Source organism: Lycorma delicatula, chromosome 9 (assembly GCF_047948215.1).
Source record: "Lycorma delicatula isolate Av1 chromosome 9, ASM4794821v1, whole genome shotgun sequence".
NCBI classification, from domain to species: Eukaryota; Metazoa; Arthropoda; class Insecta; order Hemiptera; family Fulgoridae; genus Lycorma; species Lycorma delicatula.
The window spans coordinates 110,108,909-110,136,874 of record NC_134463.1 but is presented as its reverse complement, the minus strand read 5'-3'; the positions used below and the strand labels follow the sequence as shown (position 1 = coordinate 110,136,874).

Below are 27,966 nucleotides of genomic sequence, written 5' to 3'. Positions count from 1 at the left end.
GTATATTATAACCTTATTTAGTAGAGCATAGCATTCCGTTGTTATTTAATTTGTGTGTTTTCTTAGAATTGTGCCGTTGTCGATATTATTTATCAGAGTGGATTGGTATTATTAATATTATCGTTCTTTATAATGTAAATATTTGCACTTTTAGTCTAATATGTCTAGATTGAAATTTTGTTTTAAAAAACGAAAAGTGGGTTCAATTATAAAGACGCCAACAACCCTATCATTTCTTCTGTTGTCTCCAACTGCGGAAAAATTATAAAATCCTTTTGATTTTATGAAAATGTGTCCAGTGATTTGTAATATGTAAATTGTTGATATCGGTGAATTAATGTTGTAATCTTTGAAAACGATTGCAGCATGCAGAGTAAGTAAATATATTCTACACGAATATATTATTATTATATATATTATTTTTGTCTTGCTGAAAAAATAATTTTTTTTTGTCCTCCTTGTTAAGCTTGAACTGAGTTTTTTAATTGCAAACAAACATTTGTTTAAGAAAATGCTGAAAAGAGATTTTTCAATATAAATCTTATTAGAGCAAGGTTTTTGAGCAATTGGCAAAGGTAGAACTGCTGCCAGATTTATTTCTGGAATACTGAATCTTCCATTTCCTCCTGATAGGTATCATCTGCATGAATTTGCTTTAGGTTTTGTAATGCAGAAATTGTGCAAGAATGCTCTACAAGAAGTTGTTAACAAATTTGACAGTAGAGATATTTTTGCATTCCAGTCAATGGGTCGTGGCAAAAAAGAAGCCATACCTTTCTCAATGGTGTAGTAATGGAAAGATCTGTTGCTACAGGCAAAGTGTTGTACATGTCTGTACTTTCGAAACACTGTGCCCAGAGAAATTAAAAAATGTACATATTGATTCCTGCAAAGCAAATTACTCTGTTGGAAGCGGTAGACTGGAGGTGACAGGGACCTAGAGATATTTCAGTGCTTTGAGTTGCTTTAGAGTGTGAAATATGTCAAGTACTTGGGTGATGGTGATTCTTCTGCCTTCTAGACTGTTGCTAATTCTCTTCCCTATGGTCCTAATATTATCAATTGAAAAACTAGAATGTGTTGGGCACGTTGAAAAGCGGATAGGCACCTGATAAAAGCATTAAAATCCCAACACAAAGCCCAGAAGAAAAACCTTTCTTATAGAAAACCTATTGGTGGGAAGGTGACTTACATACTATGCTTAGCAATCAGGCAAAATACTGTTGCAGCTATGAGGCAGGCAATTTAGGCTTGAGTTTTATCATGTATGTACTAGTAACGAAAAATCCACTATCAGTTTAGCCTGTGGGAAATTTTTTTAATTACCAAAATTTTATTTTTCCACCAAATTTGTAAAGTTGTACATTCAAAATTTGTAAAACATAACCTATAAAAAAAAAGAAGTTAGGTATGTGCCTTATTTGGTTCAACAGAAAAGTGTACCAACGTTAACATTGTGTTAGTTGGGATCTACAGTGCCCTTAAATTAAAATCATTTTAAACATTTGCCATGTATTTCCAAACTTCCATGACCAATCTGTAGATTTATACAAAATGGAATGACAGATATAAGATACTGCTCTATAAGAAGAATTGAACCCTTATCATTTCATCAACTGATAACATGTGTCCTGTAGTCATAATGCAATTTCAAGATTGCACTTTATAATATTTAATAAATCTTATTTGGAATTAAAGCAAGTATATTAAATATAATGGAAATATCATTCTTTGAATCAGAAGAACTTCCATATATTATTTTATCATGAATAAACATATTTAAATACTTAGGTGGAATCAAATCATAAATCCAAGTAAAAGCTCAAATTAGAAAACGGACCATCAATCAATAATACAGAATTAATGTCAGCTGCACTATACTCTTCCATCAATGAATCTCGATTCAACAACATCAACGCAAAATCTATGATTTGAACATCAAATGAATCTAGCAGATCTGTCTGTAAACCAATAGTTGCACCAAGTTTTGATGTCAAATCTTTAATTATACATTTCATTAATGCATTCATTAACCTTCCACTGACAATCAAACTGCTGTTCTTAGTTCATTATCAACATCACATGTTCTGACATTTTTTGTTTTTGCATCAATTGTATGGATTAATGTTTGACTTATTGTAACTATCTGGAGCTGGTTTAATACAAAGTAATGAATTAACTGCCTTAGACAACATTTATAGATTTTATATTATTTTTGTATTATTTAAATTTATATGTATTTGTCATGAATGATTTGTTAATATTATTTTTATCAATTACTCTATTTACTAATTTTTTGTTGTTTGTCTACATTGTATAACTGAATGTTCAAATGTATTAATACCATTAGTAATAGTAGAAATAGCTATATTTAAAATATCATTACTGTTATATTATTATTATGAATAGCATCTTTGCAAAAGAAGTAGTATTTTTTTTAGAACAAAAACATGGTTTCTGTTTTTTCTAGTGTTAAGTGATTGTATTGTATATGTGAATCAAATTCCTATCCTGTATTCTTAAATTTTGTTTTTATACATTTCTTTCTTTTTATATTATAAGGTAATTAAGTGAATTATCTGTTTTGCAGTGATGCTCTATATGCTTGCTAAGTTGATCTTTAGAAAGAAATACTGCAGGTCATAACTAACACTAATTAAAGAATGATTCAAATAATTTATGCTATCAATTCCATTTTCAGAAATAATATTTTAAATAATTTCTTGTAATCATCTTTGCATATAAACCATTCAAATAGTTTTGGAACAGTTCCTTATGATTTAATAATTTATTAGAATGTTTCTTCTTGGAATAAATTGCATTTTTATTTTTGAAACACAACATACTTGGTGTTCAATATATATACTGCTGTCAACCAGATTGTGGATGTTTATGGATAAACATTTCTAACTTCATCCAGAGATATGAGTGACTACTCATCAGTAATGATATTAATCATAATTTCATTAATCCTTTCTTCCCTTTAAGTCATTTTTCCATATTATTATTATTATTCACCAAGTAATCTGACCTTATACAGTAATTTTTAATGGCTTACTAGAATATCAGAATCAGTATCCTTTTTGATGATTTACTAGTTGTTTCATCAGTTTGTTCAGCATTTTTATCCTCTTACATCAGGTCATCATCATCATTCATGATGATTAACATTACCCAAAATTTCTGAGTTATTTTTAATTGTTACTAAATGATTAGATGGCATTGTTGCTATATTTACTTTTTTTTCTGTTTAGCCTTCAGGAAACACAGTCAGGTATTACTTCAGAGGATGAATGAGGATGGTTTATATGAGTGTAAGTGAAGTGTAGACATGTACAGTCTCAGGTTGTTCATTTCTCAGATGTGTGATTAATTGAAACCCACCACCAAAGAATATCGGTATTCACAATCTAGTATTCAAATCTGTATAAAATAACTGCCTTTACTAGCATTTGAATGTTGGAAATCTCGACTTCAAAATCAGCTGATTTGCGAAGACGTGTTGTAGACCAACCCAGTGGGTTACTGTGTTTACTATAAAATGCTCAAAGATTTGTTTTCTACATTTTTCTTCATTAATCATTCGATTAGCTCGATTGATACTTTTACAAGCAATTGATATTCATGGAAACTATTCTTTTCATTAAATTCTGAATTATATAAATTATATTCATAAGTTATTTTATTTTTAGAATTGTTTAAAGAATGTTCAGATTTTTCTTATTAATGTAATTTTTTATTTTATACAAATTTTCATTATTACTGTAAAAAGCTGGCCAATTTAGTAGTTTGCATTAATAATCAAAATATTTACCTTGATAATATTCAACTTACTGTTAATATCAAATTTGGAGACCGTTTGCATTATCTGAGCTTAAATTTAAGAGAACAGTCTTGATAATTAACTTGATATATAAACTTTCATTAATAGGTATTCACATGCAATAATTGATGTTGCAGTTATATGGATTATAATTAGAATTAATCAGAGATTTAGCTAAACGTATTAAGGTTACTCCTACTATTACACGTTTAATTAATTATTAAGCTTATTATTACTATTATTTTTGTATTTTTTCTTATTCAATTAAGTTTGTTGTTTTCATTAGATTTTTCTATTGATATTTCTTTTTCTTTATCTAATAGCTGTGAATCTTTAGACACAACTTGTGATTAAATGATAAGTAAAAGGTTGATAAGTAAAATTGATGATAAGTAAAAGGTTGTTTAATAATTGATGATTTCTATGTTTACTAGAACATACTTACCAGAACTTACTTCTGGTAAAATGTCCCTTCTAATAGAAGAGTAATTTTCACATACAATAGCTAATGCTTCTGAAACCTTTTTTTATGGAATTCTACATTAGCTAATCTTTGCGTTACATACAAATTAGTATGTAAGTTATTATTTAAAACTAGAGGTGGTCTATCAGATTTAACAAATTTTTGAAGAACATCAGAATCTTCAGTCATTTTTTCTTCAATAAATTGTTCAGCAGTTTTATAAACATTATTCATAAGGTCATCAAGATTTTCTTCCAATACATTAAATGAAGATGTAGGCAATGTTAAATCTACCACACTGAATTCTCTACTCGACTTTCTTTTGACTATTAAATTTGTATAACCTAATGCTAATAATTCTTTTTCTTATGGATATATTTAAAAAATTTATTATATTGTTATAATTACAGCCACTAAACATCATTATCTTTATAATTACTGTTATGTGATTTATACGTTATACTTTGTTTACCCATTTTGATAAAATGACTATTTTGTTACTGATAATTATATTTAATTTCATATCATTATAATCATTATAGTGACACAAAAGTCTTGTGTTATGACAATTATTCTTTATCCATAATATACAAAAACCTTAAGTTAATAAAATACATCAATTAACAATATAAATACAATAAATCAAAACAATAATGATTAAATATAAAAATAAAATGAATTGATATTACTTTCATGATGTGAAGATATCCATTCTTGCCAACCCAAGTCCATTTGTTGCTTAAATAATTCCTTTTTTGTATTAAACATGTTTTTAGTATTGAAGATTTGAAGAATATAACGTGCAGTTTATATAATTTGAAATTTGAACAATAACAATAAAACTTTAAATCTATGGTTGGAGGACCAAAACTGTTTATTGAATAGTGTCTGTCTTAGTTTTTCACTATTCTATTACTGTAATGCACTGGTTCAGTTTTCCATTAAATAAATACATTATTTACACTTTTAGAATATAGTTTAATATGTGTTATTAATTTTTACGTGTTTTATTTATATTTATGTTTAATATTATTAGATCGTTACCTATAATTTATGAATGTAGACGAACATGACTGTATGTATCTTAAATGTAAACTGAACAATATAATGAAAAATAATAAAGTATGGTATGCACCAAAATGTACAGTACGGGAGCTGTGTTATTCTGTATTGTTTTTATTTTTATTCCTGTAGTATAAATGTTCAAAATGCGCACCACCATCCTGTAGGCACTGTTAATAACGATCATGCAGATTTTCAAACATATTCTGGAACACAAGTTGCTGCAGATTCCTGAAAACCGAGATGATTTTCTCATGTAATGCATGCATAGTTCTGCATGGATCTGCACAGCTGAACACTTTCTCTTTTAACATTCCCTATATGTAGGCATCAGGTAAAGGGGAATGTGATGGGTAGTTGAACTCAGTCCCATGGGAAATGATTTGTTCTGGAAAGGTTTCCTGCAGCATTGCTAAAGATTGTCAAGTGATGTGGCTGGTCGGCCCGTCCTGTTGAAACCACTGTCTATCCATCTGAAGGATCCTTCCACGACAAAAATCTTCCTAAATCCTGAATATATTGTTGGACCACCATGTTCCTGGGTAACAGTAAGAGAGATACCATTATCATCCTCAATGAAATATGGACCAAGCATACCATGTGCTGATATTGTACGTCACACGCTCACTATGTAACTGTTTCTAGACGATAACATCTGGCCTCTAGAAACCAAGGAAGCGATTTGTTTGGCAATTGATAAAACCGAACAAGTGAATGTGACTTTCGTCAGAGAACCACACATTGAGCAAGAAATTTGGATCCTTGTACACCGTGGCCAAAAATCTTCCACAATACACAACCCTGGCATCCATATCTTGGTTCGTCAATCGTTATCCAACCTGAATTCGGTATAGAAAGCCACCTATGTCTTTAAACAATGACCGAAGTAATGTATTGCTGATGTTCATTTTCAAGGATGTTAGTTGAAGACTTTGTTTAGGTGACTCCAAAATCTGATTGCCTACACGTCCATAATTCTCATTTGTAGACACAGTTACTGGCCTACGAGATCTTCCCTTCTGTTGCCTTAATACACTACCAGTACGATAAAATTTTGTGATGATAGACAGCATAACTGTGGTGTTCAGTGCTGCATTATTAAATTGTTCCCGATATTGTTCTGCCACTAACTTCAAACCCGGCCTGCCTTGATTGCCATTTCCATATGAGCAAAAGTAATACTCCACTGTGAAAACTGTTCCTCCGTAGTGAGACCAGTTTTCAACACTAACCTGACAGCACAATGTTCTTTACACTACTAACAACACAATGCTGATGCAGCAATACGCCGATGAATGGAAATGGTCATGAGAACTGCACGAAATACAGTACTGTATATTTTGGCACATACGTTACAGTAAACTAAATTTAGCTTACAGCACATACTCAACTGGTAAACTTCTTTACCATAAAGAAGAAGAGATGAGTTAATATATTTAACATATTAATTTATTTAATTTATATATAAGTATTTAAATTAATATGTTTAAATTAATATGTTAATATGTTTATTTATGAGAAATAAAGAGGAGAGGATATGATACTGAACAATGGGTACAACAGTAAATTTTGACAATATGAAATCACTGCTAATACATAAAGAATTGAGAGGGAGAAAACCATTTTGTTCTGTTATCATTTCAATTCCATTATCCATGAATAAATAGCACATGGAACAACAAATGATTGGTATTATGAGCTATATCAAAACTGGAGCAAGATGATAATTTCCATTTGATGAAAGTTTAATATCTTTATGTTTGATCTGTCATCTTTTCAACATTCTGGAATAAGTAGAATTCCTTCATGCTGTAACCTTAAACTGCCTTAAAAAATTCCAGCCATGTAAAATAAGAATTCTACAGCTCATGGAAAAAGTGATGAAAATGGCTGTTTTTAACTGTTAGCAAATTAGAAAATAGTCTATTACTAAAAAAAAAAAAATTTTTTTTTCAGTTCAGTGACAGCATGCACATTTCATTTTATGCATCACATACCATGGTTAAAAGGAAAATTTTATAATCAGATTTAGATTTTATAATCATTTTTAGAGCAGATAACATGAGTTTCACATTTTGGTTGGTGACACACACACAAACAGAGTGAGTAACTGACCCACCAGCCAGAACACAAAATTTAGGTCTTAAATCGACAAATTTTGAAAAAACCAATTTTTAAATTATGCTTTTCTTTAAAGGGTATGTACATTTGTTTTAAGTTATATATGATAAGCCTTTTTTTGAATATTAATTTTTATCCCGTCAGCTTGTCTTCAGGAACACAATGCTTCTTGCCTGACATCATTCGGCTGTGCTCATCATTCTGGTAAATTTAATAACATTTTCATCAATTACGTGACTGGGCTTCTTTTTGCTAGTTTGTGGCAAAATTCCACTTGTTTTAACTAATTGTTTGTTTGTATTGATGGGCTAAATGCACTAAACTCATTTTGAATTTTTTGAATGCTGTAGCTGCTCGGTAATAAACTTAAAATATTAATTTTTTCCTGGATTGATGTAACTGTTTTCATTGTATCCTTTATTTTAATGATTAACTTCTTCATAACCTTACCTAAATCAGCATAGTTTTGTTGGTACTCAACTAGTTTCTTCTTTAGAAATATTTAAAACAAAGGAATGGTTTAATTTATTGGTAACTGACAGCTATTTTTGAAACTTTATTTTTTAAAATTGGTTTCTTTGTGCTGCTTGATCATTTTTGAAACTTAATGAGGGAAACACCAAGTGCTGAACAAGCTTTATTCACAGACTCAAATATAACGCATTTAGGCTCAAATATATCTTGACATTCCGGTTCGCTTTCTGTATCACCTTGAGATTTTTGTATTTTGTTTAAGAATTTTGTACACAGTTCTCAGCCTGGAATTAATTTTAAATTTTGATTGCTTGTTGAAATTATCAAAGATATTTCTTGAAAAGATTTCTTAACCGGTTTATTGTGACAACTAAATTGGTCAGCGCAATATTTCCCATTAATATGATAATATTTATCTAAATATTCGGCTTTATGAAAAGTACAGATATTTTTTGATTTAGTACATCCACTTCTTAAAGATATCAATGTAATTTGCTGTTCAGTAAACTCTAAAATCTCGTGCAATACTGAAGATGTATTGTAAGTAAATTTGTTACATACTGTTTCAGTGTGAATGACAATTGAACACTCCATAATCCATTTTTATAAATACAGTCAGTATAAATTATAAAACTACCAATTGCACCCCACATTATCTTAACCCACTTTCTCTACAGCTAAAATAAGAATTTCTTTAATTAATAAAATTAAAAAAAAATGGTATTGCATAATAGAGAAGTTCACTGCTAATAAAATTACTTTGTAAACAAGTGTACATTACCTAACCACAGTATTAACACTAGCAACAATGCAAGATATCATATTGAAATCAAAACTGTATCTGAGCCTTCTACAATGTTTACATTCAGGATTACGCGAATATTCATGTCCATGCATTCGTGTTTAAACATGATTTTGTGTGTTGAGTCATACTTTAAGTAACAAACTATCTAGAATATAAGCTATCTCATTATAGACGTATCATAATATTTTGTATATTAGGCTTACATTATTATCTGAAAAGGTATATGCTGTGATTTTTTTGTTTACATTGTTAACAGTTAGAAGGAAGGGTGTATTTAGCAGTTTTGTTGGCTCCATTACTCATCAACCCCTTTGAGTAACAGAATAAATTTTATATGGTTTTAAAGTACATAAAAAATACTTGCTGCTGTAAACATTTCAGATTTTTGCCACCTGTCCCACATGTGGTTTTGTGCCCCAAAAGTGAGACATTTTCAAAATCGTATGATTTGGCGGCCATATTTTTTAACGAAGGACACTTGGTTACAGTCCAATTATTTTTTATAAGTACCACTAGAACCTAAGATTTAAAAGGTAAAAAAACAGGCCTGTTTTCCTAAGCCTTTCATTACTTATTTTGGACCCAAAATTTGAAAAAAAAAAATTGTAAATGTAACTTCAGTAAACATTACAAGATTTGGTTATGTAACAAATTGAATTTTGAGTACATTAAGATGAAGTTCCATCTTTATCCTTTTCAAAAGGCCCTTTTTGACCTTTGTACGATGTAAAATAGGAATGCTACAGCTCATGGAAAAAGTGATGAAAATGGCTGTTTTTACCTGTTGGGTAGTTAGGAAGTAGTCTATTACTCAAGAAAACAATCTTTAAAAAATATAAAAAAATATTTTTTGGCCACTACAAAGTGGTTAATTATCATACCTAATATCAAGAAAATCAAAAATAGTGATGCAATAAAATTTGTAGAAATTAAAATGAAATACTCCAGATGACTCTGATTTATCAGTTCAGTTCATGATTGTAATCATGGTTATAATCCCCAATTTACGATCAATGCTTAAGTATAAGGATAAAATTCCTTTACTGAACCAAAAAGTGATTATGAAACAGTGTTTTAATGTTTGATATTACTGGTCTATTCTTTTTTGGTTATAACATTTCAGTATACATTATACCACAGTTCTTAACAATTTGTTGCATATGAAACAACATTTTAAATGGCTTTCACACAGGGAAAATTATGATAATGTTTTAGAAAAAATTTCTTTTCATTTGCTAAATTTCATACAATGGCAAAATGACGTGGTCATTAAAGTAAACTTTACTGTAACTGATTTCCTCTGAAAGCAATTTTAAAGTCTTGATTACTTATCTACAAAACTTGGCCATTATAAAAACTAAACAATAATATAAAAAAAAAAAATTATAGCTTCTGTTGATATGGATATGCAACAAAAGGTTGTAGTGTTCATGAATGGACTGCTAAAGATGTTAATTATAGTAATAATTTAATTAATGTAATTTTTTATACTTCAGTTTCTGATTAAATGTTAATTTTTAATAATTTTAATCATCATTTTAACACTTGTGCGCAATCTTATGTTGAAATATATATTGTTATAGCTAATCACCTGTTGTTATCTCTTCTGTAAAGTACAGATTGACTTAGAAACCTTGATGTGATTTCTACAAATATTTTTCATTAATACATGATTCGCAATGCAAAACATATATTATATTTAAATATTAGTAAGTAAAGCCTAATAATTCTGATTTTGTAATTAGAAATTAAATAAAGAATTTATTTATTTAGCTTTACATAAAATAATAATTGTATTAAGTATTAATTAATTTTAATCTTTAAAATTAAATAAATTTTAGGATTAATTTTTTGTTTCATTAATCCTATTTATTTAAATGATGTAAAAAAATTGACAACAAAGATACACCATCAAAAGGGAGAACATTCATCTCCATAGCAAAGTATTATTGAATGGAATTTATACGGTTATACTTGAGATGTTTGGTCAGAGATGTTTTTTTTAGTTTAGATAGTGGTAGATTTTATAACAACAGGAAAATACTGTTAAATATTGTATTACAGTTTATTTTTCAGATGATGTGAGTTTATATCAGTGTCAAGGATTTAGTTTTGTAGTCATATGAAAGATGTTTATTTTCACTAGTCTAAATCTGTTCTTGTTCCTGTTCTTATTTGAAACAAATTTAAAAGTAAAAGTACTTGAATAATACAAAATACTACTACTGCTGTTATCACTTTCAATATCTGAAAAGCTTCCTTAAAAGCAGTCATTCTAGAAACTAAATAGAATAAAAATTAATGGAAGGCATTTAATGTTCTGTAGTATTTGTGTTAAAAAACATTACTACTTGCATCTTAAATAATGGGATCAGGTTAAAAATAATAAGCTGATTTTTTCCTAAGTGTATTAAGAAATTAAACGTTGAGCAAATATCTGATAAAGAATTTTGATTCCCTTGCTCCAAGCTTATGCTCACTTATGATGATAAGAACAAACAAGAAGCACAAAAAATTATTAATTAGTCTAAAAAATTTTACTTTGGAAGTAAACTCATTGCTAAGGATTCTATTTGTGAGTTAGGGAAGGTGAACGTACGATTAAGTTACTTAGTTTTTTATATAAGATTATTGCATAAGATTACATGTACATTTTATGTAAAAATAATGTTTATTTACTCTAATAGAAATAAAATTTATTAGTTACAAATACACAGAAAATTACGAACATTCAATATATCTGCTCAACCTTTCTGTTAGTACATAAAGTTGTTATTTGAACACATTAGTTACATATTATTATAGTTTCTATTCTTTCTTGCTTATGGAGCTGATTTAATTGTAATTTATGTTATAAGTTACTTAAAAACAAAAATCATAGTTTAAAATATTCTTTCTTTTTTTTTAATGTCTTCCCCAAGAAGATGTAAGTTACAATTACAATAAATAAAAAAATATAATTCTGTAAAATCCTATTATATAAGATCATTACTAAATCAAAGAATTCATAAATTGATACCCAAGTATAGTCAATATAATGCTAAGTATTTACTAGTACTATCTTGTTACTACTAGTACTGCCTAAATACATTTATTTTAAATTAGATAAAAAATTCATGATCGTGCAGTTTGTCTACTCCTATCCATCAGGATCTGTCACTTCATCAACAAAAAAAAAAATCAAGTCATATGTATTGTAAGTGATTACAAAACTATTTGTAAATCTTAATTTTATTTTACAAACATACAATCAAGAATATATCTGTTTAAAAATTGAGTTTATTTTAAAATGATCTGTGGCTATATTTTAATTTTTTAGTTACACAAATGGAACTGTTGTACATCAAGTTTATTTTAGTTGGCAGATTTCCTCCAAGAAATGGGTTTATAAACCAGTTTATATTAGGTAATGGTTTATGTAAGTGTACAGTTGTACTTTCACAGCTCAACTGGAGAGCAATATTATAAAAAAAATAGGTTTGAGCCCAAACTGGGTACATTATTTTGGTGTAAATCTACAAGTTTCTTTCTATAAATATTTCATGATTTCTAATGATTATCTCACTGCCAAAGTCGTTATTTTCCTAATCATTCAGGAAACAATTTCACCAATGGTCTTCAAATAATGCAGTGCTGCAGTTGTCTTATTCCCGTTGTACTCTTATACAGTAAAAAAGAAATTTAAGATTAGGAAAAACTGTGGATGAAGAAATCAAGTAGTGATCAACCCACAAAGGCATTTCCTTAGAAGGTCCGGATATTTTATAGTCTTGTCCATGACTGTTTTATCTTCCAGTATAGGAATCCTAACCCACCGGGTTGGTCCAGTGGTTAACGCGTCTTCCCAAATCAGCTGATTTGTAAGTCAAAAGTTACAGCATTCAAGTCCTAGTAAAGCCAGATATTTTTACATGGATTTGAATACTAGATCGTGGATACCGGTGTTCTTTGGTGTTTGGGTTTCAATTAACCACACATCTCAGGAATGGTCGAACTGAGGATGTACAAGACTAACACTTCATTTACACTCATACATATCATCCTCATTCATCCTCTGAAGAATTATCTAAACGGTAGTTACCGGAGGCTAAACAGGAAAAAGAAGAAGTATAGGAATCCTAAAAGTAAGAAACGTTTAACTTACTTTCACTATTCCTTCTTGCATGGACTTAACCAAAATCAAAATGAATTAAGTTAAGACCATAAACTTTTTTCACGCATCTTCTCATCTTCATGTCATATTTTTCACAATCATCACATTTCTTCAGTTGATCAAAATCATTTTAATTAGACTTCTTCGGCCTAATTTCATTGTAATCTAATTTTCAACATTCTGTTTTATAACACTTCAAAAGCAGAACTATTTTTATTTCTGGTTGTCTAGTTGTTACATTTTCTTCTTTTATAATCAAATTATTCGTCAAAGTTTAGAAAAAGTTAACAGATAATGTGCCGTAGTACTACATGGGGTGTCTGTTGTAGAGTTAACACTGCTAATAGAACATTGGAGGGGAAGAGTACCATGACAGGACACCATACGTAGCAAGAAGCCAGACACAATCCACCTTCAATCTTGCTTAACTGAGCTTCAATCAAACAGGTAGTTTTATTTATTTCCTTAAGTAATTACAGAATATCTCCCAACTACAGTTACAAATGGGTGATGAATCTAAAATGTATGAAAAATTTCAATTTTGATCAGGTAAAAATTGCAAGAATTTCTTCCCTATCCAGAATTAATTTTTGATACTAGCCCTCTTATTTTCCAAAAAAATTGCTTTCTTGCGAAATCTGCTTTTGATACCTTCCTTACTTCATCCTTATTTTGAAATTTTGGTACTTGACAAATAAATATTAATTCTGTTTTAGTAAAGTTGAGTTTGTTTAGGTTTTTTATCTCATTTTTAGGAGTTGCACTTACATTAAACTGTTTTTTTTGTAAATGATTTGATAATTATTAAATAAATTTTATGTGGTGTTAAAATCGTGGAACTGAATAATGGATACAGTACTTCTCTCATTGCATCTATTAAAATTTCCGAATGATGTTATACATTCCATAAAGTATTTAGTTACACCAGACCGATAAAAATAAATCTAAATTTCTTAAACATGATTTCTGCTGATATGAGGTAATAAAATAATTAAAAAGTGATAAATCCACCTTACCAGCAATTAAAATAGATACATTATGGATCTTTTGGTTTGTAAACCATCATCAGGAGAATAAAATATTATAAAACAAAGCCTAACATTAAAATGAATTAACAGTCATGACTGTGTGCTTGTCAACAGTACTATTCTGCTGACGATGGTTTAATAACCAAAAGATGTAGAGTTGGCTACTTTAATTGCTGGTAAGCTGGATTTATCACTTTTTAATTATTGTAAATCTATTATTAACCAGGGAGGAAAAATTGTCAGAGGAATAGAAAATGAAAAAAGTGAATTAAATATTTCTTCTTTGAATTATTTAAAAAATAATTTATTATATTGCGAGTACATAATCTTTAAGTGGTCTCACAGTAACCCTAAAAAAATTCCAGAAATATGTATCGAAACATAGGTATGAAATAGTTCTTGCTACATTTTGTTCTAATTTTGATTTTAATAGCTTGTTTTGCATTTGTTTTAGTGGTATTCTGATTATTCAGCTATATTAACTGAATATACAACAGCATAATTACTATCTAGGTTTAATGATATGCCAGTTTACTTTTAGATATTGTTGTAAAGGATGTCGCACCATATGAGAGATCTAATAACTAATCAAAAAATTGGTAAATTTATCTTTTAAAGAGAAAAAAAAAGTTTTGTATGGAACTCTGTTTTCGTAGTTCCAGTTACGTGGTGTTTGGCTGTTGTTCCCGTGTGCACATGAGGCTGTGAGAGAGAGAGAGCACTGTTGCTCCCGCAGTGCTGACCGTGGCGGCATGCTGGTGGAAGGTAGTTTTTTTACTCAGTGTGTGTTGTGCTTAAAAACTGTGTTATAATTGTTACACATTTATTATAATATTGTTCTACAAGTTTAAAACAAAGGCCAACCATTTTCTGGAACAGCACCTTCACTAATTTTTACTATGAGCCATTACTGATTGTTATCTAAATGTAGTTTTCTCATGTGGTTATGTACGTAACTGGAAGTATGTAGAAAATGTGTTGAATTGTTTTAGTGAATTCTTATTAAGTAACTTATTACATATCTCTTCCATTGCAAATTAAAAAAAATTAAATAATTAATCCTGTTGAGAGTATTGATTTATCATTTTTTATAGCAAAATAACATTAAATAAACCGCCATTGTTAAATCGATTGAGAGATCAGGTTCATTTTTTTATACAAGTAAACCTCTAGGTATTTTAGCAGTACACAAAATTTCAGTGATATGATTAACAACCAGTCCTGCAAAATAAATTTTTATGTTAGAAATACAGAATGGTGGATAGCCGTAATGTACAACAATCTCAACCTTGTTGCAATACCTCGGTTATGTTAACTGTATCACTAATAATTGTCAAACACTGAAATATTCTTTAAACAATTGTTTCTTCACTTTATTGTTTATCATCTTTAATAAATTTATTACATTTGAATTATATTGTGTTTAAGTATACAAATATCTTTAGATTACATGTTTATATAATTTGGTCTAGCTAGCACATTTTAATGTGATTTTTAATTAATAACATAAAGGATAGTGAACAATATGAATTAATGAAAAGAATAATATTTATCATCAGCTAGTTCAGTAAATAAGAACGTGATTGTAGCTTGTCTACATTAATTAAGAAGAAAAAGAAAGTAAATGAATCTGCGCATTATACAACTAATCTAATCTTATTTTTCAGGCACTGAAAGTATAACTTATGCGGTGGTGAGGGACTAAATAAACCAAATGAAAATATCATACAATATTTTGTTACAGATTTCAGTGTAAAATTTGGTGTATTTACATGTTTTGATATATTATTTAAAACGCTAGCATCAGAACGTTTAAGTGCAAGTCATGTAGTAACCTGGTATTCAGAATTACCAATCCTTACAGGTATGTAGAATAAAAAGGAATTTAAAAAAAACTGTTTTTATATAGTGTATATTCTAACACATTTATTTTTTTTTTTAAACTTTGACATAAGTTTACAAATGCATTCTTTTCTTCAATTTTGTTCTAACACAATGATATGGTTCGAAGGTAAAATAATCTATCAATTGGATCTCTGAATGATGATATTTAAAATGACATCAATAAAAACCCAACAAAATTTTTTCATAAGATAATTGTAGTGAAGCATTACATAAAAAATTAAACTGGAATTTTCATTTGTTGAGATAATATTCAATGAAATAGATTTTGTTGGTAATAGTGTGTGTAAAATCTAAAGGTGTGCGGACCACATGTTACTGGTTGCGACAAAAGAAAGACCTGAAAGGGATGATAACGGACTTGTATTTATATTATTGTTTTTATATTTTTATAATTGTTTGTTCTACCATATTAATTTATTTTTGCTATTATTTATTCATTTGAATTTGTCGTTAATTTATTTCATCTGTTATTTATTTATTCTTCTGTATTTATTTAGTTATTTGAGCTACTGTGTAAATTATTTTGTATGAAATCATTTTATATTTTACATTTATAAAATATATTATGAATTGATGTTTTACTTAAATTAATTTTAAGCTTATTATAGTACGAACTTAATATCTATAGTACCTACTCATAATTTTTTTAAAAATAAATTTAATAATGATTATAGTTATATTATTTTTACTCACATTTCGTTAAAATTTTATTTATGAATTTTTTTGTTCAGTTTATTTTTTTTATTTTGTAGTTTTTTAGGCCTACGAAGTTGAAACAAATATTGGTTATTTATTGGTGTGTACGTGCTATTTAAAACTAATTTTCGTAAATAACTATGCTACGTCAAAGAAAATAATGATATAGCCTATAATAAATTAACTCATTTCATATACTTTTGTATTATGTCATTGTTATTGTTTATTTATAGCAAAATCTTAGTTTAACATACTTCAAAAAAAAACATACTTTCAAGAAATAAATTACTTGATATACATCTTGAACAGAAGAATAATTTTATTTGTAATAAACTACCAGAACATATTTCATTACTTAATAGTTATAATTATGATGTTATAATTAGATACATTGCAAGTCATTACAAATTAATTGATGTGCCTTTTGGAATACACTGCTGTGGCTGCTGGTGTGAGGAGAAGGAAGTTGCTGAATGATGTTAAGAGCAGTGGAGGGGATGTCATAGCATACTACATTCCCACCTTTAGATATTACATATACTATAGCAGGCAATAACACATCAAAATTTTGAACATAAAAAACACAAAATTCATGTTAGTATAAGTCTTTCAGCTAATTTGCATTGGAGAAGAAAGAATGCTACAATGAATTTAATTGTTTACAATGTGTTAGTGAATATTTGGCGAGATTTTAGTACTTACGGGAAAGGTTTTTTACTACTTGCTGATTACCAGTAACTAAGCTCAACCTTAGTTATCCAGCTTTATTCTGCTTTCTTGATTTGCAGATGCCAAAGTTGAAAGTTACTTAACATCTAATATGTCTCTTATCACTTAAATGTGCAGTTTTATCTAATATATTCAAACAAATTGTTCATTTATAAGAAAAAAATTATAAATTTGTAAATTTAATACATGAAATGACAAATATAAAAATTACATTTATATATATTTTTTCACATCCTTATTTTCATTATGATATATTTTTCTAGTTATGCTTTTTAAAAAATATTTTATTTTTAGTTATACTTAATAAAATTCATGGCTTATGTTTTCCAGGTCCAGTCCATCATGATCATGTCATGTATTTATTCTATTTGTCAATAGCATTCCCAAAATTGAGAAAAAGTGATCCAGATGCATTTATTCTGGAAAAGTTTTGCTACAAATAGGTGAGAATAAAACACTGTAATTTAATTCTTAATTTTATTGGTTTGTGGTATAGATTTGATTTAATATTTTATTTACAGAAATATTCCTGCCATAAAATCTGTTTTGTTGTACAGGCTTAATACGATATTACCACCATTAAAAACAGAAATAAAAATGAAACACATTTGACTATCAATAACTTATGAATGAAGTTAAGTAAAGCCTGACTTAGATGTATTATATCTTAGGTGTAGCACAGCCTAAGTCGTAATACTAAAAATAATTACTACTTCTCAAATTATTTACAAAACGTTTTAAAAAAATGTCAGAATGAATGAAAATGCATTCACTCAGTTAACAGAGCAAAAATCCTTTAAAATTTGTAATTTTAAGTTACACATTTGTCATGCAGTTCAGACATTGAACATTTATAATTTTTATCAAAATAAAGTTTGTCAAAATGTTTTTAAAGGTTTTTAAAAAAGATCTGATAAACCATAAAAACACTCAACATTTTTTCTGATATTTGATAGTAGTTTTAGCAAGTGGATTTTCAGAAATTTCCATATCGATTCTAAAGATTTTTTTACAACTGCTGTTCTGTTCCATCATTAATATTGTTAAACATACAGTTTATTTTTATATAGCTGTACTCAAATAGAGAAACCAGTTTTCCTATAAAAATACCATCTTTTTCCTATAAAAATGTACGTTATTTTAAAATAATAAATCATGTATTTATGATATGCTTAATCATGGGTTTGCAGACCTCAAATTTTTAGGAACCAGTTATGAGTGGTAGTGAAAGATCATATATCAGCAATGCGTATTTAAGATTGTTGATCAAAACAATAATATAAACAATAACCAAAGTTTCATTTTTCAGTAATTTTGTTGTGTTTTCAGACTAAGAACAGTAATATTTATTAAATTTCTATAATACGTAACTGCTAATTACTTGTTTTAATACTTGTTTCTGCTTTACATCGTTCAATATTTGAAATAGACTTTTTATTTCATTTAATATTGAGAAAGTATAAGATTACAGGACATGTTCTCAGGAGGCTTACTAAACTGCATGACAAATGTGTAACACTTAAAATTACAAAAAAATATTTTTTTTAAATTATTTAAAATTTTGAATACTTACATAATTGATATAATTTATATACCATTTGTTGTAGTTGATGTTCAAGAAATTTATATCAAAGGAACTTGTTCTCTAAAGTTTGTTTGTTCAGGGTATTATTTACAAATAAATTACATTTGATAAAAACAACCTACACAATATCAACTTAAGGTAACATTCAAATTACATACTTAAGGGTTTTTTAAGCTCTTCAATAAAAGGACAACCATTAAAATAGAGCTTCCTTTCAGATCAATTACTCGGTTGAAGAAAGTGCTTCTAATAAGTTTTCAAAGAACTTTGGAAGAAAATGTTGCATTGATTTGATTGCCATCGTCTTGTATACATATGTAATTATATATAATGCACTTCCTTATTTTCTACAGAAGAGGTTAACATATAAACCAGAATTATTGTTTAGGTTTAGGCTTTGATTCTTTCCTGACTAAGTGTAGTTTTCTATTGCTTAGAGCTGTGCATATTATACAGTGAAATAAGTTTATTTAGGGCAATCAATGATCAGTTGGCTGAAAGGAATTATTCTTCGGATTAATTCAACCACCATAATAATGATAGTCTTTTCATATCTCCAACTGTTACATTTGCCCTTTTGCTAAACGCCAGATATCAGTTCAGTAGGGTAGAGTTTATGCTTTTATACATAGAAAAACTGTTATCTAATAAATCTGAAAATATTCAAGTAATTGTAGTGTTAAATAAAATACAAACGTATTTAAAACTCACTATATAATAGCTGCTTAGTATCTTCCAAAAGTTACTAACTTGTAAGTTAATGTAGTTACTAAATGAAGATAAAAATTGTGTTTTAATACAACTAGTTGATTTGTTTAGGAGGAGAGATTACAAACCACTTATTTTAATTCACTTTATAGCTTTTTCGACACCCTCCAGCTCCTCAACACAAATGAATAGGTAAACTGTGTTTTTTGTGTTGTTTTTTTTTTAGTACAGTTGAGATTGTATGATAATGGTTTAGTGTCATTCTTTTTAATTGGTGTGAGTGATTTACCCTAAGTGTTATATAATATTTTTAGTATTTGAAATAACGTAGGGCATGTGAAAAAATATAACAATAATAATGTAAAACAGAAAATACAGTATAGACTTACCTCTCTTCCGTCTCTTGTGTACCTTGACAAATGATTACTTCCCACCGACAATGATAAAATTAAATTCTATTGTGATATGTATATCTTGTTTCTTTGTTGTGATATGTGTTTCTTGTTTCTCAAAACTGCTAGAAAAAGTAATTTAAAAAAATTATTTAGAGTCTTAATCATATTAAATTGGGTTTCAGGAGGTTCTGTGTACTGAATTTGCAATGCATGAGTATAAACTCATGCATTGAGTTTATACAGAAAAAACAGCAGCTTTATAGCTGCTGTTTTTTCTGGACTTAATTCAGCAGATAAGCAGAAGGTTTCAGGCTTATTTTTTATAGCTTTAAAGTAGTTTTATGTATTATCTGGAGGGCAAAAGTCAGTGCGTAGTTGTGGGTAACTGTATGACCAATATCCTTCAAGTGAATTGTGGAGTTCCACAGGGCTCAGTTCTTAAGGGTATATTCTATTATTAATTTTTATTAATGACCTGGTTTTGTATAAATTTTATAGTAAAGACACATCTTTTGCAGATAGTACTGCTCTAGAATCTAAGAATCTTTATAGACCTGTTAAAGAATGTTGATAGTATTTGTTTAAGCATATTGGCAGGTTTCATACTGATCTAGAATGTTTTAAAAACTGTATATCTATTTTTTTCTTTATTTTCTTTATTTTCCAGCTTATTAGCTCCATTAATACACCATAATGTTGATTGTGCTCATATTCAATTACAATGTGACTGTTCAATCATTTCTCGGGTGAATTTTATTAAATACTTAGGGTTGATGGTAGATGACAAATTATCAAGGAGTTTGGAAACACAGAGTTTGAAGAGATATTTGTTTATATGCATTAAAAAATGTTATATATCTTTTCTGGTAGGTGTTCTTCATCAAATTTACTTTGCTCTAATTCATTCAAAATTTAATTATTGATTACATTGGGGGATCACCTAATGTCAGTTATCTTCCTCAGATTATAGTTTTGCAAGAAACTTTTGTACAGGTAATGTGTGGTGTGAGTAGAACCCTTTTTCCCCCTTGTCTTTTCAGAAAATTTTGTGTTCTCCATTAGATCTCTTTTTGTTTATAAAGTGTTTCTAATTTTTTTACAAAAGTATTTGTAATGCTGGGTGTTGATAACTGAGAATGAAACCTATTATATAACTATCACTATAAAACTGTTATATAATTCCAAGGTCTTATTGTAAATTGTTTCAAAAAAACTTTACTGTTTCTAACACCTAAGTTCTTTAATTGCCTGCCTGGTGGCATAAGAAGTGCCTGAAATCTCAATCAATTTAAATTTAACATAAAGGAGTGGATTTTCTTTTTCATTATTATTGAGGTGGAAGAAATATTGTATTCAGTGGTGATTTAGATTATGAAAAAGTTGTCAATTTTAAATTTAAGTGGGATCTTAATGCACTTATATTTACACCTGGTCAGTGTCAGTGTTGTGTTGTGTGCTTAGGTGTGTCTGTAGGACTCACCTGGGTGGTCTAGTGGTGAGTGCGTCTTTCCAAATCAGCTGATTGATTTAGAAGTTGAGAGTTCCAACATTCAAGTCCTAGTAATGGTAGTTTACTTTTATATAGATTTGAATACTAGATTGTGGTGTTCTTTGTTGGTTGGATTTCAATTAATCACACATCTCAGGAATGGTCAAACTGAAACTGTACAAGAATACTCTTCATTTACACTCATACATATCATCCTCATTCATCCTCTAAACTTAAGTAATACCTAAACGATAATTCCTGCAGGCTAAACAGGAAAAAGAAAGAACGATGTAACTGTAGGAAATTACAGTTTTTTATTTTAATTTTTTTCTAATTATAATTGATGATCTGGGACTCCTACCTCCAGTCTAACTTTTGCTTTGTAGGTAATTTATTTGCATATACAGCTATAGTATTATCTTTATCAATAACAGGGAGATAAATTTGTTGACTTAGTAAACTGATTAAATACCACTGTGGGCTAAATTAATTAAGTGCTTTATATTTTGTATTGTGCATTGTATTGCATCACTTATGACTTTTTAATATATGTATTCATGTTGCAGTTGAAAATAAATTAAATTTAGTATTATTACTACTGTGTTGTATTTCAAATGCTTCAGCTTTTGCAAATAATTTTTTCGCAGTAGTTAATGCTTCTTACTAATCACTTACTGAAATTTACTTAACGTTGCTTGAAATTTACTGTAAACTAAAAATTTCACCTTCTGAATTATATCTGAACTAGCGCTGGGTTCTATATATTAACATTATCTTCTTGTTTTTAGCTCTCCTAGAACCTTCTGAAGGTTGTTTAAGTATATATATGTATTGGGATTTTCAGGGCCTTTTTTTTTTTGTAGTTACCACAAAAACAAAATAGCAAATGATAAACTCAAAATAAATTGACATTCTCAGCCACTGCTTTCTTGTAGTAGCAATAATAACTTTTCCAGTGATGACAAAAATAATTTTTTAAAAATTGCCTTTTTAACTTAAAATATGTCTTTGAGCGTAGTATTAAATATTATTGATAATTATTTAGAGATAATGTTTTTCTAAATACATTGGCATGAAAAGGCTTATGCAAGGTAATTTTTTGGATGACAAAATACACCAGATGTGATCCTAGAGCTATAATTTGAGTTTTTCTGAAAATGTATTCTTAAAGTGAAAAATGAAAAAAACTAAATTTAAAAAGATTACCAAAACTTGGAATATCACCCTCCCTTAACCCAACTGCCATTACTTTGTATCACAAAGTAAATTTTAATATCCTGGAAAGAGGTTCAAATTAGGTTTCTGTTGCATTAAATTATATTACTGTTAATATTAATGCTCAAAACAAACTAAATTTTGCTGTGTATTTCACTGTAAGTATTTTTTTAGTTTGTGAAAATGCCATGTCTAACCAGGATTCCAGCCCGGGACCAATGGAAAAAAGACTGAGACGCTACCGCTCGGGAGGCCGGCTTTGTATTAAAGGTGATAGTAATTGTTAAAAGTAGACTGGACATTCATAATGTAAGTTGTAAAAATTGTACACTTCTTAGTAATTAATATACTATATATTATTTTATAATTCTATAAACCTCTGCATAAAAATAATGTATTAATAAGTCAAAATTAAGTACCTAAGTACCATTTGATTATTAATAATGTAGAAATCTGGTGTATCATACAAAAATTTATTAAATTCATTCTCAGTGAAACATTTTTATCATCAATTTCTTCTAAACTTTATTAGAAAGTTGATGTCATTCTGTACAATAATAAGTAATAATATATGCTCAGACAACAGGCACCGGAATGTACCGATCACTAGTAGAAAATCCCGATTCATTAGTACATGTCTCATGGTGGTCCCCGGTATATACTTGTTATATTATTATATTTTTATTATTTGCACTTATTATTTATACGTGTAATATATACAAGGTAGTAGTCCATTTAAATTGAGACATCTCAAAAACTACACATTTTAGGAAAAAATGTTTCCTGTTAAATTTTTTCCATTTCAAGGGGGAAATATGTTCACAAACTATGTTGTCCTTGATAAGGTAAAATAAAGGTCATTTCAAGATCAACTTAATTTTTTTAAATAGGAATCTATATTTTTTATTACAGAATTGAATTCTGTGTAAAAAAAATTAAATTTCATTTTTTTCTAAAATTGATAGTTTTTTTATTTATTCATCTTCAAAAATGCTTTTGGTATGTAAACTGGTGCCTTTAGTGTCATTAGGTCTGGCCCAGCTGTCGAGTTACATCCAACTGATGTTAAATTTTAAATTAAAGAAAATTAAATCTTAAATAAAAAACAATGAATTAAAGAATTAACTTAAATAAAATCCATTTGAGTAAAATCCATTTGAATAAAATCCATTTTTTTAATCAAATAGTATATACCGGTATAATATATACAGCCACATGTGTTGCACGCTTTGGTCAATTAAGTTATGTAGACTATGAAAATATTTGGTTTAATGAATTACTGATACTTTAATAATTTTTTTTAATGCTCTTTATTTAAAATAATTACAAAAAACTTACACTACATAAATTACAGCAACAAATGTTCAAAGTGGTATCCTTCTACTGCATGAGTTTTTTACCTGATACCTCTACAGATGATTATTTTCCACTCTTTCATTTTTTCAGGGGTAGGTTGGTACTTCTAGGTAAACCTTTTGTTTAAGGTAACCGCATAAAAAAAAGTGTACTGGAGTAATGCTGGGGGAACGAGCAGGCCAATGAAATGGACCAGCTCGACCATTCCAACAATCATTGTATTCGCGGTCAATATTACTCTGATGGTAATTGAATAGTGTGTAGGAGAGCCATCATGATGAAACCACATCGTTCTTCTCTTCTCCAAGGGTAGTTCATCAAGCAGTAAAGGCAACTGAGTTTCTAGAAACTCTGCGTACTTCTTTCTGTTTAAATTTCCATCAACAAAATGCGGTCCGATTAATAGACTGCCTTTGATTCTGCTCCAAACATTGACAGTCCATGGATGTTGATGTTCTACTTCTCTTAGCCACCATTTGCACTGCTCAATAATGCATATTGTCTGTTTACTGCTCCATGGTAAGTAAAACCTGATTTGTCAGAAAATAGAACAAAAAGGAAAAAAAAATTTGATCTACCTGCACGTTTTGCAGCACTCATCGACAAAATACTACTCTTAATTAAATGAAATATGGTACAGATGGAATTTCAGGCATTTTATAATATTCTCAGAACACTGGTTTTTGATATTCCAGAGTCCCATGAAATTCTTGAACTAACATGAGGGTCTATAATGACAACCACTGCTATTTCATTGTTTTCTGCTGTCAGTATTTTGATAGCTTCTATTTTTGGCCCCTGCACTTCCAGCATCAGTAAACAATTTTACAATTCTGTACACAGAAGAAGGATTTGGAGTATTTTTACTAAGGAATCAGAGCGTACTAAGCTACTGTCTGATCAACATTTCAGTGACATTCCCTGTAAAACAAAATTACCTGAGTTTTTTTACTAATTGTAAATCATTCCATAATTTCCAATAAATAAAAATAAAGAATTTAATATTTATCAATAGTTGTTAGGTAACAAAGTAATAAAAAATTGACGACCTTGATAATACGTTCACTTAGGCAAGTGTTATTTGCAACTTCATCTTCACTTTAGGCTATTTTAAAAAGTTCACTGGTATTTACATCTTGACCTTCTTTTTCTTCTTCATTACTGTTAGCATTGATTGTTTTTTATTTAAAATTTAATTTTCTTTAATTTGATATTTAACATCAGCTGGATGTAACTCGACAGTTGGGCCAGACATAATGAAACTAAAAGCACCAGTTTATAAGCCTACAGAATTTTTGAAGATGAATAACTAAAGAAACTATCAATTTTAGTAAAAAAAAAAAGTCTGAAATGAAATTTTAGTTTTTTTTTCAAAGAATTTGATTCTGCAATAAAAAATATAGGTTCCTATTTAAAAAATTAAGTTGTCCTTGAAATGACTTTTATCTTATGAAGGGCAACATAGGTTGTGGATGTATTTCGCCCTTGAAATGGAAACACTTTAATGGGAAAAATTTTTTCCTAAAATGTGTAGTTTTTGAGATATAGATTTGGCTCAATTTAAATGGACTATCCGGTATTTATGTAAAAGGAATAAAGTACAAAAGTTTTGGTGAAGCTTGTCTGGCAAGGGGTTTAGTTCATGATGATGAAGAGTGGAAAAAGTGTTTGCAAGAAGCTATTGTGTTTAAGTTTCCTAGAGGATTGTGAAGTTTGTTTGCTATTTATTCTTTTGTTTTGTTGGCCTAGTAAACCTAATGAATTGTGGGAAGAGTTTAAGAAGTCTATGAGTGAAGATGTGAAGCAGCAATACAGGTGCAGTGATGAAGAAGCGAATGAGAGAACATATTAGTTAATTGAGAATAAATTGAATGAGCAAGGAAAGAGTTTGAAAGCATACCCAAATGGTAAGATAATTTTGCTAATATGGTTGAAAATGAAGTTATAGATGTGAATCAAGAAGTAGTTACAGCTTTTTTGCTCTTCATTCCTTCTTTCATACAAACTATCAGCCAAATTTGACAAGATAAAAGAGTGCTTGGTGAATCCTGATCACTCTGGTTCATAGTGTTTCTTTTTGGATGGTCCTGGTGGTTCAGGAAAGACATATGTGTATAGAGTAGTGAATCATTTTGCAAACAGTAAATAGAAAAATGCGAATAGTACGTCTTTTAGTATGATTGCAGCGACTTTGTTGTCTGATGGACAAACTGTACATAATGTTTTTGGTTTGCTTGTGCCTTTGTATTTTGATCACAGTCATTGATTGAGATGAATTCAAAGGCTGTGTGGCTTCTTTGAGAGAGTGTGATTTGATTATTATAGTGAAGCACCAATGACTTTGAGATACCCTATTGAAATTTGAGACAAGAAGTTGAAACAGATTATAGATAACAATATAATTTTTGGGGGAAATCTTGTATTAATTAGCGGAGATTTTAGACAAACTTTGACCATGAAAGCTAGAGCAAATCATTCTGAAATTATTGATTTGTGTATTAAGAATTCTTATGTTTGGAGTCATTTTGAGCACAGAAAATTAGTGCAGAGTATGCAAGCAAACCCTGAGCAGAGGCAACTTGTAGTGACTTGTTGGAAATTTGAAATGGAAGAATTAATGATCAACATGATCATTTTATTTTAAAAAATGAGTGCATTATTGAAGGAAGTTTGTATGAAAAAATATTTGGAGAAACACATGAGAAATAAAGATCATAAAGAGATGGGATACAGAGCAATTTTGTCAGCTTATAACCTGGAAATAAATGAGCATAATGAGAAAGTTTTGGCAATGATGGATGAAGAAGAAAAAACTTATTTGAGTACAGATTGTGGTGGCGAGAAAGAAAATGTGAATATGGAAGTTTTAAATAATCATAATCCAGCTGGTTTGCCTCCTCATGTTTTGAAGTTAAAAAAGAATTTGATTGTCATTTGTTTAAGAGCCCATCGGGCTGGACCAATGGTTAACTCCTCATCGCAAATCAGCTGATTTCAAAGTCAAGAGTTCTAAGGTTCAGATCCTAATGAAGGCAGCTAGTTTTATACAGATTTAAACACTAGATTATGGATACCAGTGTTCTTTGGTGGTTGGGTTTCAATTAACCACACATCTCAGGAATGGTCGATCTGAGACTATACAAGACTACACTTTATTTACAATCATACATATCATCCTCATTCATCCTCTGAAGTAACACCTTACAGTAGTTCTGGAGGCTAAACAGAAGAAAAAAGAGATTTGTCATGTGCTTAAGAAATTTGAGCATAAAAAATGTTTTTTTTGCAATGGAAAAGACTTATTGTTAGAAGAATGAGATTAATGTTTCAAAGTGCAAAATTTTAACTGGAGATAAGCAAAGAGAAACAGTTTGTATTTTAAGAATAACTTTGATTGATGAGAGTACATAATGGTTTTCATTGAATAGACTTCAGTTTCCTGTGCGATTAGCTTTTTGTATGACTGTTAATAAGTCTCAAGGGCAAACTTTTGAATTGGTTGGTATTGATTTGAGAAGAGAAGTTTTTGGGTATGGATAGTTGTATGTTGCGTTATGAAGATTAAAAGCATGGAGTGGAGTGAAAGTGAAATTGTCGCCAGAGCAAAGGGATAAACAAGTGAAAAATGTTGTTTTTAGATAAATTTTGGATGGTCTAGATTGATAAGTGAAACAGTGATTTTTGTTTATTGAAGAGAAGAGTTTAAAAGTGCAAGTGGATATTTTGTTCTGAAGTTATTTTATTTTCAGAAAGCTTGATGGTAACGCACCCTAAAACTTATTTCTTAATGAGGAAGGGTGCTTAACTGAATGATTACAAACCCAGCAGTGCTCTTCAGAGCCAGTATTTTAAATATAATAAAAGAATTGCCTCAAGGTTTTTTTTGTCTGTATGTTTATTATTAAGAGTTCTTTGTGTTTTTGTTTGACTTAGTTTTTATATTTATAAATAAAATTAAA

At 29.0% G+C, this 27,966-nt stretch overlaps 1 protein-coding gene across 2 annotated transcripts; it reads left to right on the top strand.

Moving 5' to 3' along the window:
• The first annotated feature begins 8 nt into the window (after positions 1-8).
• Positions 9-27,966, top strand: LOC142330635 (uncharacterized). 2 transcript variants are annotated; one of them, XM_075376062.1, is made up of 5 exons: positions 9-373; positions 15,597-15,793; positions 17,590-17,702; positions 22,826-22,960; positions 25,757-27,966. In XM_075376062.1, exon 5 carries the CDS (start codon positions 26,655-26,657, stop codon positions 26,997-26,999), a length of 345 nt encoding a protein of 114 aa, XP_075232177.1. In that variant the 5' UTR covers positions 9-373; positions 15,597-15,793; positions 17,590-17,702; positions 22,826-22,960; positions 25,757-26,654; the 3' UTR covers positions 27,000-27,966. The 2 variants fall into 2 exon arrangements, with proteins under 2 accessions (XP_075232177.1, XP_075232178.1); XM_075376063.1 differs by lacking the exon at positions 22,826-22,960.